The sequence below is a fragment of the Megalops cyprinoides genome, chromosome 9 (genome assembly GCF_013368585.1).
Source record: "Megalops cyprinoides isolate fMegCyp1 chromosome 9, fMegCyp1.pri, whole genome shotgun sequence".
In the NCBI taxonomy this organism is placed as follows: domain Eukaryota; kingdom Metazoa; phylum Chordata; class Actinopteri; order Elopiformes; family Megalopidae; genus Megalops; species Megalops cyprinoides.
The window spans coordinates 34,381,815-34,394,860 of record NC_050591.1 but is presented as its reverse complement, the minus strand read 5'-3'; the positions used below and the strand labels follow the sequence as shown (position 1 = coordinate 34,394,860).

Here is a 13,046-nt window from a genome sequence, read left to right as displayed (position 1 = left end):
AAACCGATAGCTCACTCTCAAGGGAATACAGTATGCTGTGGAGAGCTTTGATAAATGTATGTTTTTGTGAGCATTCACATTATGGTTTGTCTCAGCGAAAAGGAGATGGTCCAGGTGACACTTCCTGTTGCATTGGGGGCTGTGATGGTGCCGAGTGACCCACGCTCTCTTTCGGTTCTGACGCGTCCTCTTCCTCGTTCTCTTCTTTTTTTCTTTTTTCTCTCCATCCCTACACTCCTTCTCTGTGTTCCCTGCCCATGACTCTCATGCCCGGGTTTCTCAGCTGCCTCTCTCCCACTCCCTCTCCCTCTCTGTCCTCTGCCTCCATCTCTTCCTCTTCCTCCTCCTCTTCTTCCTCCTCCTCTTCCTCCTCCTCCTCTTCCGTCCCGTCCAGCGAGTCGTCGGCCCCCCCGAGCATGGCCTGCTGCATGGCCAGGGTGGCCGAGTCCGAGGACAGCGGCTGCAAGCTGTCCCCCGCCAACGAGCCTGGAGGACAGAGACAGGCACACATAACATTTACATATACATTTACATGCATTCATTTGGCAGATGCCTTTATCCAATGCGGCTTACAAGTGAGGCAGAGTACAACACAAGCAAAAAGCCATATAAGGAGTCAACAAAAAGTCAACAATATCAGTAGTGCTGCATGACCGAGTTTCAATAGTTCGCCAGATAAGGTACAAGCTGGCTGGTAGAGATACATAGAGATACAATACAGTGATAAGTAACAGAATTTGAATCGGGGTGGCAGTGTAGCATAGTGGTAAGAAGCAGGGCTTGTATCCAGAAGGTTGCTGGTTTGATTCCCTGCTGGGGTGCTACTGCTGTACCCCTGGGCAAAGTATTTAACCCACAGCTGCCTTAGTAAATATCCAGCTGGTTAAATGGATAACATGTAAAAACTGTACCTTGTGTAAGTCACTCTGGATAAGAGCTAAATGCCAATAATGTGATGTAATATAATGTAATGATTGATGAGGTCATTTGGCCTAACTAGGCTCATAATTCTGCCCATAGTCTACTTGTGTATCACGGTAACGTGTTAAGCCTTGTTGTGAGTGCTCTAGTATTCTACCATAAATCCTATTGAACTGTTTCATGTACTTATAACTGTGTGAGGAAAGTAAACGTCCTTGTGTTGAATGTACAGTCAGTTCATTTTCAGCTATGTCCTCTTGCTCTGCAGAGAGAGCTCATCTTGAAATAGTTTTTATAGCCCACTTTATTAGTCCCAAGCTTCCCCTTTGCTGAGACTAAAGAGAGCACATCATTACTTCATTGTCCTTCTTATAGTGTGGTGCCCAGAGCTGAACACTCTGCTCTAGATGTGATGTGTGAAAGGCATTGGATGATACTAATATAACCTCGTCTGATTTGTATGAAAGTGTGTGTATGTCTTGTTCTCTACAAAATAAGTGTATTATTATTATTATTATTATTATTATCCAAACCCTCTTCTACAAATCTCAGAATCATATTTCCCATTTTTTCTTCTTCACACCATCCTATCACACATTATATTCAAGTTACTTCATGTTATTATTGTCTATACCAAGCAAGCAAGCTAAACACATCCAGCAATGCTAACAGAACTTGAAATCAGGCTGGCAGCACAGCTGGTAACCGGGAAAACAGAGAAACAGAAGCTTAGGCATGAGAGCCTGAGGCTGTTGGGGGGGGGCCTTGTGGAGAGGCAGGGGGGAGGGTGTGGAGAGGCGGGGGGGGGGGTGTGGAGAGGCCGGGGGGGGGGGGGGGGGGGGGGGGGGGTGGAGATGCTCACCATCTGAGTTGCTGGTGGGATGCTCTCCATGCGTCTGAAGGACGCCGCTTGCAATGGAGTCCGGCCAGAAGCGCTGCGTGGGGCGGTGCTGGGACTTCATCTTCTTGGCCTTGGGCGCGGGGTCCGGGTTACTGGCGTCCAGCATGGGCTGGAGGATCCGCCTGCGAGCATTAATGAACCTGCCGAAACAGGGGCGGGAGCAATGCATTGTGGGTCCTTTCAGGAGCACAGATGCCAGTGGCTGACCTTCACATCGCTGTTAATTATTGCGTATCCCTTATTGTGCTTCTGTGTATGCCCTGTTAATGTTAGATTTCAGGGCAAAGGAGAAGTGAGTAGACAAAAAATAATCTTCACTGATGGGTTCAGTGGCCTTATGAGCACATTGCATGACCACTAGAGGGGGCCAAAGTATTCCGAATGCCACCTCGATTTCAGGTAATGCAAGACTGCAGGACATTGAAAAGGTAACTATGATGGTGCTATGAAAGTATAAAAACCCCAGGAAAATTGTTTGGTTGGACATACCATGGCTTCATAAATCAGCCATATATGGTCCATACACTTGGTCAGTATTTGGTGAATTCAACAAAACACATTGTCTGAGCCTTCCGGCCAGGATGACCTGTGCTAGAATCTGGGAAAACACTAGATTTGGGTCTTTTCTTATCTGTTTTTTTTGTTTTTTTATGGACACCATGCTTTCTCCAAAGCTACTGGCATTACCATTGTTTAAGTATTCTACAAAAATAAGATTTTTTTTAGAATTAAATTGATCTTTAGTTTCATATGCTTTTAAAACAAGCAGATGCACATAACAGTAAACACTAATATGCAAGCAAAGACTGTGACATAACATGTAAAAGGTAGGCCGAATGGAAGAAGTCATTCAAGGACTGAGCGAGACGGCACCCAGCCATCGCTACGATAACCACTTCAGCGTGAAGGATTGTCTGATTGATTCTTACCAGTTGTTGACCTGTAGCAAGGTGAGGTTTGTTTGTGCAGCAATCTGTCTCTTCTCATCCTCTGTGGGGTATGGGTGCTAGAGATGGACAGATAAACCAGGCAGAAAGAAGAGAAGATTTATTCAGATTCAGCAGATCGATCAAGCCTGCCTCTCTGTCTCCACAGCCAGCCGTAGCCTTTCAACTGCTGCATACGAAGACAGTCCTGTGAAGCCCGGTGTGGTTGGCTTCCTTTATCAATTTGGACTCAGTGATGAACTCAAAAACACATTGAGTGCCCTGCACTCCAATGATTACCAACATCTGAGGCTCGGTGGCTCTGGGTAGGGACAGGGGTTGAGGTGGGTTGTGAAAGAGAGGCACGCATTGTACCCATCGCATAGACACTCATACTGTTCCTACTAAACATTACATACATACAACATAACATATTAACTGTCCTTCTCTGGTTCTCCTATGGGTGGTACATGTTAATGTTAACGTGAATAAAGAGTAACAAAGAGCAATAAAGTGTTAATACAGAGTAGGTCGCATAAGTCCAAAAACCCAAAGAACCCAGTAGACAAATGGCAAGAGGTACTGGTATTTTATCATATATTAAGAGTCCTTCTCTGGTTCTGATGTCAGGGTCCATGTTAATAAGCAGCAGGTCACAGAAGTGCCCGCAGGCAGGGCTGTATTGGCTCACCATGAGGTGCTGGAAGAGCCAGGAGCGCATGATGTTGGTGGCCTGTTTTGGGAGGACCCCCCTCTTGTTTTTCGACTTCTTATCGTCGCCCTCCAGAAGGGAAGACAGGTCCAGGTTTACCTTGAGGAGGAGAGCACCGGGGGGGGGGTGTCAGAGTTGCCATGGTGACACCGACCTTCCATCACAACAGAGTGAGGGGAGGGGTCACCATCTCTCTGGCAAGGAGGTCTTTTATCACCATAGTAACAAGACCCTCCCCCCAACACACCCACACACAGTATAGATGTCAAAATAAAAGTGCTTGACTATTTCCCACACCTGCACAGAATATCTTTACACTCCTTTAGATAAACCAACAGATGATCAGTGACATTTAAACTGGGTTCTTCTGTTTATGACTCCCTTGTGGGATGTTAAGAATATGACACTGGTCAAACTTCATGTAGTTTACTTGTACTGTATATCATATATCATATACCATGAGCATTCTTTATATGCTTTCCTTACTGCTGAGCTCCTAGGTGATGTTCTGGATGAAAAAGCAAGGGAGCCCCTCTCACTCCAAGCCTCTAACCAACTTATTTTTTCATTAAAATAGAATGTGGTTGGGGTCTGCTGGATCTCTGCACAGGGGGCTGAAAGCACCACTGACACATCCTGAACATGCAGGAGTTTAACATCCCCTGGCAATTTTCTAACGTTGTACCCACGTTTTCTGGCTCCAAGGGAATTCCTGTTGTTAACCAGTGAATACAGGAATGATTTAGCACCCTGTCTGTACAGTAAACCGGACAAATTTGTAAACTGGTCTGCTCGAGAGGACTTTGCTGTGAGGGAGTGCAGTTTTGGTGCAGACGGAGAGAATCAGAGGCATTTTATGTGTGAAGCTCTGAGGGGAATTATCACAGCAGGGGAGAGCTTGAACAGCACTAATTACACAGGTCTTGGAGGGCTCATTTCAAGTCCTTTCACAATCATCGGGGATGCACCGCAGTTTGGATCCTCACTCTGTCACCAAGAGATAATAATATAACGGTCGGATACTGCATGTCTTATCATGATAACTTTACGTGTTATTCCACGTTAGGCACTGAGACAATATCCTACAAGCCATTTGCAGCCGCAGCTCAAATGGGCTGGAACAAAAACATCAGAACTTGAAAAACGCCCCTTTATCCGCTTTATTAAGTGCAAAATGTGTGGAAAAACAACCAACGAGCAAACAAACTGTAGATAGGCTGAACAAATTAATAAAACAATTTCCATACAGACGCTAGAGAGATCTAGAGATGCAAGTCATGTTACAAAAAAGGAAAGGCCTCCCTGCTGATATGGAGGTAAATAAATAATATAAATAAGGTGCTGGTTGCCATGGCAGCCAGCGTGTCGCAAGGAAATCCCTCCTCCGCCCCCCTCTGCCCTGGGAATGCGTGTTCCAGAAACAGGCTGAATTAATTGGCGACACAGAGACGGGAGCACTCGTTGGGGACGGAGCTTGCTGCAGACGGCTCTCTGTTCTCGGCCTCGTGTCACCGATGGCCTCGGCTGCTTCCTGGGGTTGTCTCCACAGCCACCACTGTCTGTCAAATGCAGGTCCCTCTGTCTCTATGGCCTGACTCCTAAACATGCCACAGCATGGCAAAGGCTCGTCTTTAGCCCTGCATCTCTGTGGCCCTCGCTATGCCAAGCATACTTCAGGGATGCAGCTGGTCCTGTAATCCATTTATGCATGAGTTCAGTGGGTCTTGCTTAATGACATCCACATGCTGAACATCGCAAAACAAGGCATCTCCATCTTGGGCAGTGGTATAAGCCAGTAACACACAGACAAGAAATGCTCTTCGAGTAAAATACACATTGTGATTTTATTATTAACAAAAATCTCCACTCAGACATTGGTTAACGAGTTGCCCCCAGTTGCACCAACATGTTTTTTTTTTTATATATATTTTGTCTCTGGTTTAGAGATCAGCTAACCAAAACAGGTTTTCATGTCAGGGGGTGAAGTTATCCCCTCACCTGTGCATTTTGGATCTGAATGGTTCCCTGGGGTAACGCCTGGGTTAGAACCTGCCCCTGAGAGGTCACCATGGTAACAGGCTGATACAAGGTTCCGCCTGGAACACACACAATCAGGCACATCAGAAACGAGTGACACCATCAAAACACTGGTACAAGTACAACACAAATGCACTCTGAAATAAAACACAGCTGCGTTCACAAACATTTTCACAGTTTTAGAATCAGATCATTATTCTAAAGGCCAATATGTCTATACTGGTTGTTTAATGTACACTCTGGGATGTGCTGAGCTTTGTAACTGCAGAGAAACTGGATCAATGTGTCTTGTCTGAATTCACAGTGCCCATTGAGGAGGGGGTTGGGGTCAGAATTAGGATGTCATGCATCAAAAGCTTTAACATCATAGACTCACTGATACTCTCTCTAATCTTGTCCTCTCACCAGCTATTTAGGAAATATAAAAGCATCACGCCTGAGGTTTAACTACAAATAATGTCAATTCTGTTTTTCAAGGGAAGATGAAATGTATTAAAAAAGAAATTTCAGAATTGCCTAAATAGCCTGTTAGGTTTCATGAAAACACTTTCAATACCTATAATGCTATAATTAGGCCAGCTGTATCAACCATTCTGTGAAAGCATGTTGGATAAAGCCATCCACAGATTTACAGCTAGATAACTATCTTAAGGAACTCTAACAGAAATAATATGGCAACAAAACTAGATAGCTAACTAATTAAACAAGCAATAATATTTTGTTTGATTACACCATCAGTGAACTCAAACTCAAAATTATGATATGTGCAATACACATATTTTTCTTTGTATTGTTCCAAGCAATGTCGCCAAATGCAACTAGCTAAATGCAAAAGACCATTAGCAAAACAGCCTTAATGAAACAACGGCAGTTAGCTAAACCTATCCATGTGACCCAAGTATAAGAGTGCATGTGCCATTCTGACGTCCTGCTTTACTGGGATTCTTCATCTTAAAAGCAAGAACACCTTTGGACATCACTGATCTCTGCTGATGGTAGGTAAGATAGCAACAGGGTGTCTACCTCCTACACCTTCCCATTAGACGCCTGCAGGTCAACCCACCTGGTACCACTTGTGAGTTGATGGTGGTCATGGCAACACTCCCTTGGTGCAGGGTGCTGGCGGGGACCGTGATGCCCGCGGGGTTGACAGAGCTGGAGACTGTCGTCATTGAAGGAGAGGAGGTTTGCATCATGTCCTTGGAGGGACGGCAAGAGAGACGGAGATGGGATGTAAAAGGTGGGCTTTGCGAGGCCTAGCCCTGGCCAGCGCTCACTGCTAAGCTAATGATCAGTAGCACAGTACAGCTCCCTTCTCATGGTTCCACTGAGCACCAACACGTTCACTTTACAAACCTCCCAGATCCAGCCGATGCCCCAGGAATGCACCGAGGCCACTCGCAGTACACAGGCCAGAAACATGCACCAGAAAAGTGCTGTCTGTGACCAGCTGCAACCCAGGCAAGCTTCGCTTACCACACCCTTTCTGTGTACAGTACAGTGTGGTAAACACACATAGTGTGATGACAGACTGAGTATGGAAAAAGAATCAGCCCCCTCTCTGAGACACTCTGTGTTCATTTCATCAGGTAAGCTGGGGTGACAGTTCTTTACACCATCCCTCAATGTGGACATCACCTCCTTCAGGAGGTGGAGAATTGTGGTCTCTCTGTACAAGCAACAGCAGAAAGCAGCCCTTTAAAATGTCAGAAAATCTGAAGGATTCATATTTACATCACTGCCCCATGGGTCATTTGCTGTTACTTCTATTAGTGCTATCAGCAATATGCTGTTTCTTTTTGCTTTACACCCTATGACCACAGTTGATGCTAAGCACTGGTAATATCACTAGTAACACCAGCTAATTTAGTGTGATGAGCTATCTCAGCTGCAAACTATATCCTTGCTGTGCTGTATTGCTGTGGTATTTTGCAGCAGGAGAATTTAAGTTAAATCACATTAAAGTTAAAGAAGTTAAACCCACCTACAAGTCAAAAAGAGATGCAAAACAACACAAGAATTAAAAAGCGTGTTATAAAAAAGGAAAAACTGACATCCGTGAATGAACTGAAACAGAACGGAAACAAAAGGGGACAAGAAAGACCAGCCAATGAAAACAGCAGTGAGCAGGCAGAAGAACAATCAAGAGCTACACCCCCCCTTCTTCTCCTTTTCAAGTGAACCAACAATTAGCCCTGTCCTCATTATCGCATCTCACTGTAATTATTTCAGCCTTAGAAAAGATAAAGAACTGTGTCAGGCTTTCCGTCTCGTTAGCTTCTGCCTCCTCATTTTCTGCAAAATGGGAAACGGAGTAAGTGTGTCAGTGTGTGCTGGGATCGTCAGTGCTGATCCATCATTCTTCCTCTGTCTCTCCTTTCCACTGGATGGGTGTACCTGGTTACCTTGGAGACAGGCACACAGTTCCCTGAAATTCTGAAATTCCCACATCAGTTTTTACTGTAAGTGAGCAGTTTCGGTGTGCTGTGTGTACATGGAATGTATGCTATACCTGTACATGTGCTGAGGATTGAGAAAAAATACACTCAGTAAAGAGAAAAACACACCTATTCATTGTAAAAAAAAGTATACGTATATGTCGTATATGTAGGTACTGGAAACATTGATCTTATTCCAGTATGTGTTCTTGGCCAGTACTGAATCCTGCCACAGGGTGGTGCTGTCTCACCTGTTGCAAGCTGAGGGAGGTGTGCGAGGGGGAGTAGGGGCCACCCAGGTCGTTCCTCAGCAGGTTGTCGCTGTGCATCTTGGTCTTAAGGCAGGTGATGTAGCGGTTGCAGAAGTCTTTGCAGAGCTCGTTGACCTTCTCCAGCTCCAGCAGGTGAATCCGCAGCACCTGGATGGCCTTCACCATCTAAGCAGAGGGATGATGGGAAGGGAGGTCAAATTATGATGTCATAATGGCTCACCTGACAGTATTCCATGAGTCCCTGTTATCGGGGCTCAAGCACACAACCTTGGTGTTGACTTGACACAACTTCCTGACAACATCATATGATGTCATTCTCCACAGCAGCCTAACAAATTGAGCTCTCAAATAATGTATAATCTACATAAATCTATATATAATCTCTGAGCATTTGAGTTTCCAGACTAAGTCTGACCAACAACATTTCTTTCCCCAAAAGCAAAATCCATGCTGCCTGTGTACTTCTGTGTTCATGACTACTTCACAGATGTGCATTAAACCCCATCCTTGTGCATGTAATTGGGGCTGTGTTTAACCTTTTTCTAAAGTTTGTACAAATATGTCTGCATACTTTTCATGTAGAAACACACATACAAGCATGACCTGTTTAATACATTTGTGACAATGATATATATATAAAATATATTCAGAATGTCATTAGTATCATGTGAACTCTGAGAGTTCAATGCACATCCAACTGTCAGAGGTAAATTTGAGCTACACCTCTTTCCACTGATCTTTTTCCATATCAATTCACAAGAGTCAACCCTCCTGACACTAATGGAAACATAGTCACTGAGGACGTAGATGTAGTTTCGTCAGCCGCGACACTCATTTATGGGCATGTAAAATGCATTGTATAATATTTTCCTCTTTAAAAAAGGCATAACATCAAATGTACAGCAGAGGAAACATTCTGTATTCTGATATGAAACGGTATCAGATTGAATGTGTTTGAGAATGGCTGAATTATTCTGATCAATTATTCAAAAATATCACATATACATACGCAACATATTACTACTATGTATGATGGAACCTGTCTTGATGCAGTATGTACCTCCATCATGACATCTGCTGCTGAACTTAATTTTCTGTAAATTACAAATGTATTCAGATACTGATACAAACGCAGGCAGTGCTCCATCAGGACGTCAAAGCCACCACTATCATTTTTCCTCATGGATGAGAATAATACCAACAGCCAACAGGATGGTGACAAGCAGAAGGCACAGACTTATTGCAGGTTGAATTTTATAAAAGAACTTTTGCTGGAATATCTGTTGTGCTCTTGTGTAATGTAATGTAATGAATAACAAGATATCGTGCACATTAAAATATCAGCGAGCACCAAAGCCACAGTAGACGTAAACACATACATTAAAAGGAAAATAAAAAATTAAAAAAGAAAAAAATACACATCCATGAAAGTTTCAGAATTTTACTACCTTGTTTTGTATTTACCAAGACTGTTGGTTCACCATTGGTGTAAGAAGTGGGATACACCCAATAACATGGTCTTGGGAGGCATGTGTGATGTCATGTGGCTTATGCGGGCTCTCTCTGCTGATTGGGCAGCAGCATGAGGGCATGCCCAGACAAAAGGGAAGGCAGTGTAGCAATCATGTCTTCCAGGCAGGATGACATTACCGAAAATGAATGGTCACGATCATGCTACTGGCCTGTGGCACAGGAGGCAGGGGCTGTACTCCAGAAATTCTGACTCAGATTCACCCCCACCCCGCTCCCTGCCATGTGGTGTTGTTTTGTCATGGTGAAGCCGAGAGAGGTGACCGCTGACTCATGTCCAAATTGTCCTAATTTAGTACACGGTGTGTAGTATCAACACAGTTGAGTGCTTGGTGACGCACTCATTTGAAATGATGGAAATTCAGTTTACTGTCAGTTTGAATATATGTTATTTGTTTAGTCAAATGAATAGCAATAGGACTAGGAACTCAGGAATCATAATCATGATACAAGTTCAGTCAATTGACCCATTCCTTTTGACAGTTTTAGATGCCCAGTGATAGAGTGCTGTCATTTTTGTGGGTGTTCATAGCAAATAGGCAATCTGTTTTACAGTCAATGCCAAAATCTCTCATTAGAATGACATTCATTCTAAGCAACTTTCAAACAATATACACATTGGCCATCTGTACTCTCTTCATTCATTTTTGAAGTGAATCAGACTTCATATTTGTGTCATCACCACACAAAAACATGCGTCTTCACTCACTCACCACTCAAAGTTTGTGGAATTCCAACAGGAGGTATAAATCTCTGCCCCTTGACTGGAGACACAGAATGACAGTCTTTGCCATTATCAGCCCCCCCAGACAGCCCCAAAGAGACCCTGCTCCCTTCTTTTTCGCCCAACACGATTTTCCCACAGTGAAAATTTCAAAGACGGCACTCAAGGGCACTGGAGCCGAGGGAACGGTGCTTCTCGGAGGAGGATAAATCTGCCAATTACTGCAGCTCATTTAATCAAGGCACGGTGCCATGGTGCTGGCCGGCCCATCGCGCCATATAACCGTCCTGCCGGAGAGTTACGGTGCGGCGGGGGCCGACCCATGCCCAGCGCCTCGTAAAGCACACAGACGCGCACTTAATTGACCGAGCGCTTATCGGCCAAATGCCCCCCGTAATGATGAACGCTACACTTTTCTTTTTTCCTCCCTCCCCTGAATTCTAATCACAGTTGACTATCACACAGGGAGAAGGAGAATGAGGGAGAGAGGATGGCGAGGGAGAGTGTGGCTTTCTCCACAGTAATCTCTAATGCAACTCCTAAGCACTTTGTGGTCTCCTAATATTGCTAATATTTGCTTGACTGCAGCTCACCTCGCCCAGTTCATAAGGGAGGGTCATATTGCTTCAGCTACATGGGGAACCTGAGAATAAGGGGGTGAGCAGAGGAAGCACAGGGTGACTCACCCTGTCTCCGCCAGCAGGGGGTGCTGTAGCTGTGAGACAATGTGAGAGAAGGGTATCAGAGCATGAGAGTCTGTGTGTGCGTGCGTGCGTGCACGCATGTGTGTGTGTGTGTGCGTGCGCGTGCGTGCGTGCGTGTGAATGCGTGTGGAGAGAGCAGCCCTAGGAAGACTGACCAGGTTGTCCAGCTCGGGGTCCTCGCTGAAAAAAGGCTTGTGGTCCTGCTCTTGTTGGTGGACGAAGTTCTCGATGTCAACGTCGAAACTGGCAGAGGTGATGCACTCTGACCCCTGCGTGGCCTGCTCGCACTTCTCAAACAGCAGGGCCAGCAGCGGGAACAGGGGGTGTCTGTGGGGGGGGGGGGGGGGGGGCAAAGAACATCAGCTTTCCCCAATCACACCCTCCCAAAGTTTCAGAAATCTTTCAGTCATACATTTCACCTATTACAATACTTTCAATCAATTTGTTGCAAGTCCTATTAGTTGCTATATTTGACTAATATTGCTTAGCAAACTGGTTAAAAGTAGTTTTAATACTTTAAGAGTTTAATTAATTAATTATTAATCTGTCAGCAGTGTGCTTTTCCCTTAACTGAGTGACATTTTTATTTGTTTTTTCTTACAGTTTATATTCATTTCTGCAAAATCCAAGACCAAAATGTTCTGGTAAAACAAATAAAAACGCTTACCCCATGCTTAATTTTTCAACTGAAAGTACGGGAAGGAGTATACTGGAGTCTGTCTGAGTGAAGGCCTAAGTTTCCTTTAGACAAAAAAGCTACTGTAATTGCGAAAGATTCGCTACCGCAACAGAACTGACAAGCGGGTCCTCACGGGTACAGAGAACACGGGGGCATGTTCCTTTCCCATGTTAGTGGCCGGGCCGGGTCAGAGAGCTGGTTTGTTTGGGGAAGGAGCAGGATCCTGCTGCTTTGTGAGCACAGAGGGACACTAAGAGCCAACAAAGCAGGCAGTGCCTCTGGCTGCAGCCCACTGCTCTCATTTTCAGCCCCCAATAAACCCGTCTATTAGACCGTAATCTACCTCATCCCAATGAAATGCAGCCCTCTCCGAAGAACGTGAGAAGAATACTAAACATCTCAGCTGTCCCTTCACAGCTATGCCCAGGCAGAGTTATAGCACACTCCCCCCCCAGGACGCCCCCCACCCCCCCTCCGACCCCCCCAGGCCATTTCCTCCCATAATCCTCTGCTCTGCTGTGGATTCTCTTATGAAGCGTGTCCTGTCACGACTCACATGTTTCTCCAGCACATTTTCTTACATTCAGGAGGAAATGTCTTCATGAGAAAAAAATACTGAAAATGTTACATAATGGTATATATAATGATTATATCGCTTGAGAAAGTTCGTTTAGTTTGCATTCTCTAAAGAAAAACTACTTTATTGACAAACATTTCCCTCTTTTTTTTGGTGGGTCAAACATTTTGTAGTCTCCAATGCTGTCATGTAAGGCAGGATACTAAATCCTGTGAGAAATTTTGAAGTAAACAACAGCAAACGATTTTGGCTGCATCTGTCCTGCTATTACACATAAAATCAATGAGCCATTTTTAATCTCTTCCATAAATCTCATCAGATTTTTTCCAGTTCCATCCCTATGGCTGCATGGTGTGGATGAGTGGCATTGAAAAGCTCCACTGAAGCAATGAGTTTGTTCTTCCTGACAGACTTTGTGTCTCCAAGACTGCTCTGTACACAGATCTGACAGCGCTGATGTCATGGCCATGTGACATCATAACAACTTTTGATGGGGAACGGGACAGAACAGTATCATGCAGCTCCTACCTGGACGCATATGCTCTGATATATAAAAAGACCCGATGTGAAGCAATGTGAAAGAAACAGGCATTGTGGCAAATTGTGTCAGGGCACATGCTTGTGA

The 13,046-nt window shown here is 44.7% G+C and overlaps 1 protein-coding gene across 2 annotated transcripts in view; it reads right to left on the bottom strand.

Moving 5' to 3' along the window:
• Nucleotides 1–213: 213 nt before the first annotated feature.
• Nucleotides 214–13,046, bottom strand: part of LOC118783357 (homeobox protein PKNOX2-like) — a 61,273-nt gene continuing 48,440 nt past the window's right edge. For both annotated transcript variants that reach the window (XM_036537183.1, XM_036537184.1), the window contains exons 5-12: nucleotides 11,321–11,492; nucleotides 8,187–8,372; nucleotides 6,561–6,696; nucleotides 5,459–5,556; nucleotides 3,440–3,559; nucleotides 2,752–2,828; nucleotides 1,784–1,962; nucleotides 214–486 (exon numbers count right to left, since the gene is read on the bottom strand). In XM_036537183.1, coding sequence (XP_036393076.1) covers nucleotides 230–486; nucleotides 1,784–1,962; nucleotides 2,752–2,828; nucleotides 3,440–3,559; nucleotides 5,459–5,556; nucleotides 6,561–6,696; nucleotides 8,187–8,372; nucleotides 11,321–11,492 — 1,225 coding nt within the window. In that variant the 3' untranslated portion in view covers nucleotides 214–229. The remainder of the gene's footprint in view (nucleotides 487–1,783; nucleotides 1,963–2,751; nucleotides 2,829–3,439; nucleotides 3,560–5,458; nucleotides 5,557–6,560; nucleotides 6,697–8,186; nucleotides 8,373–11,320; nucleotides 11,493–13,046) is intronic.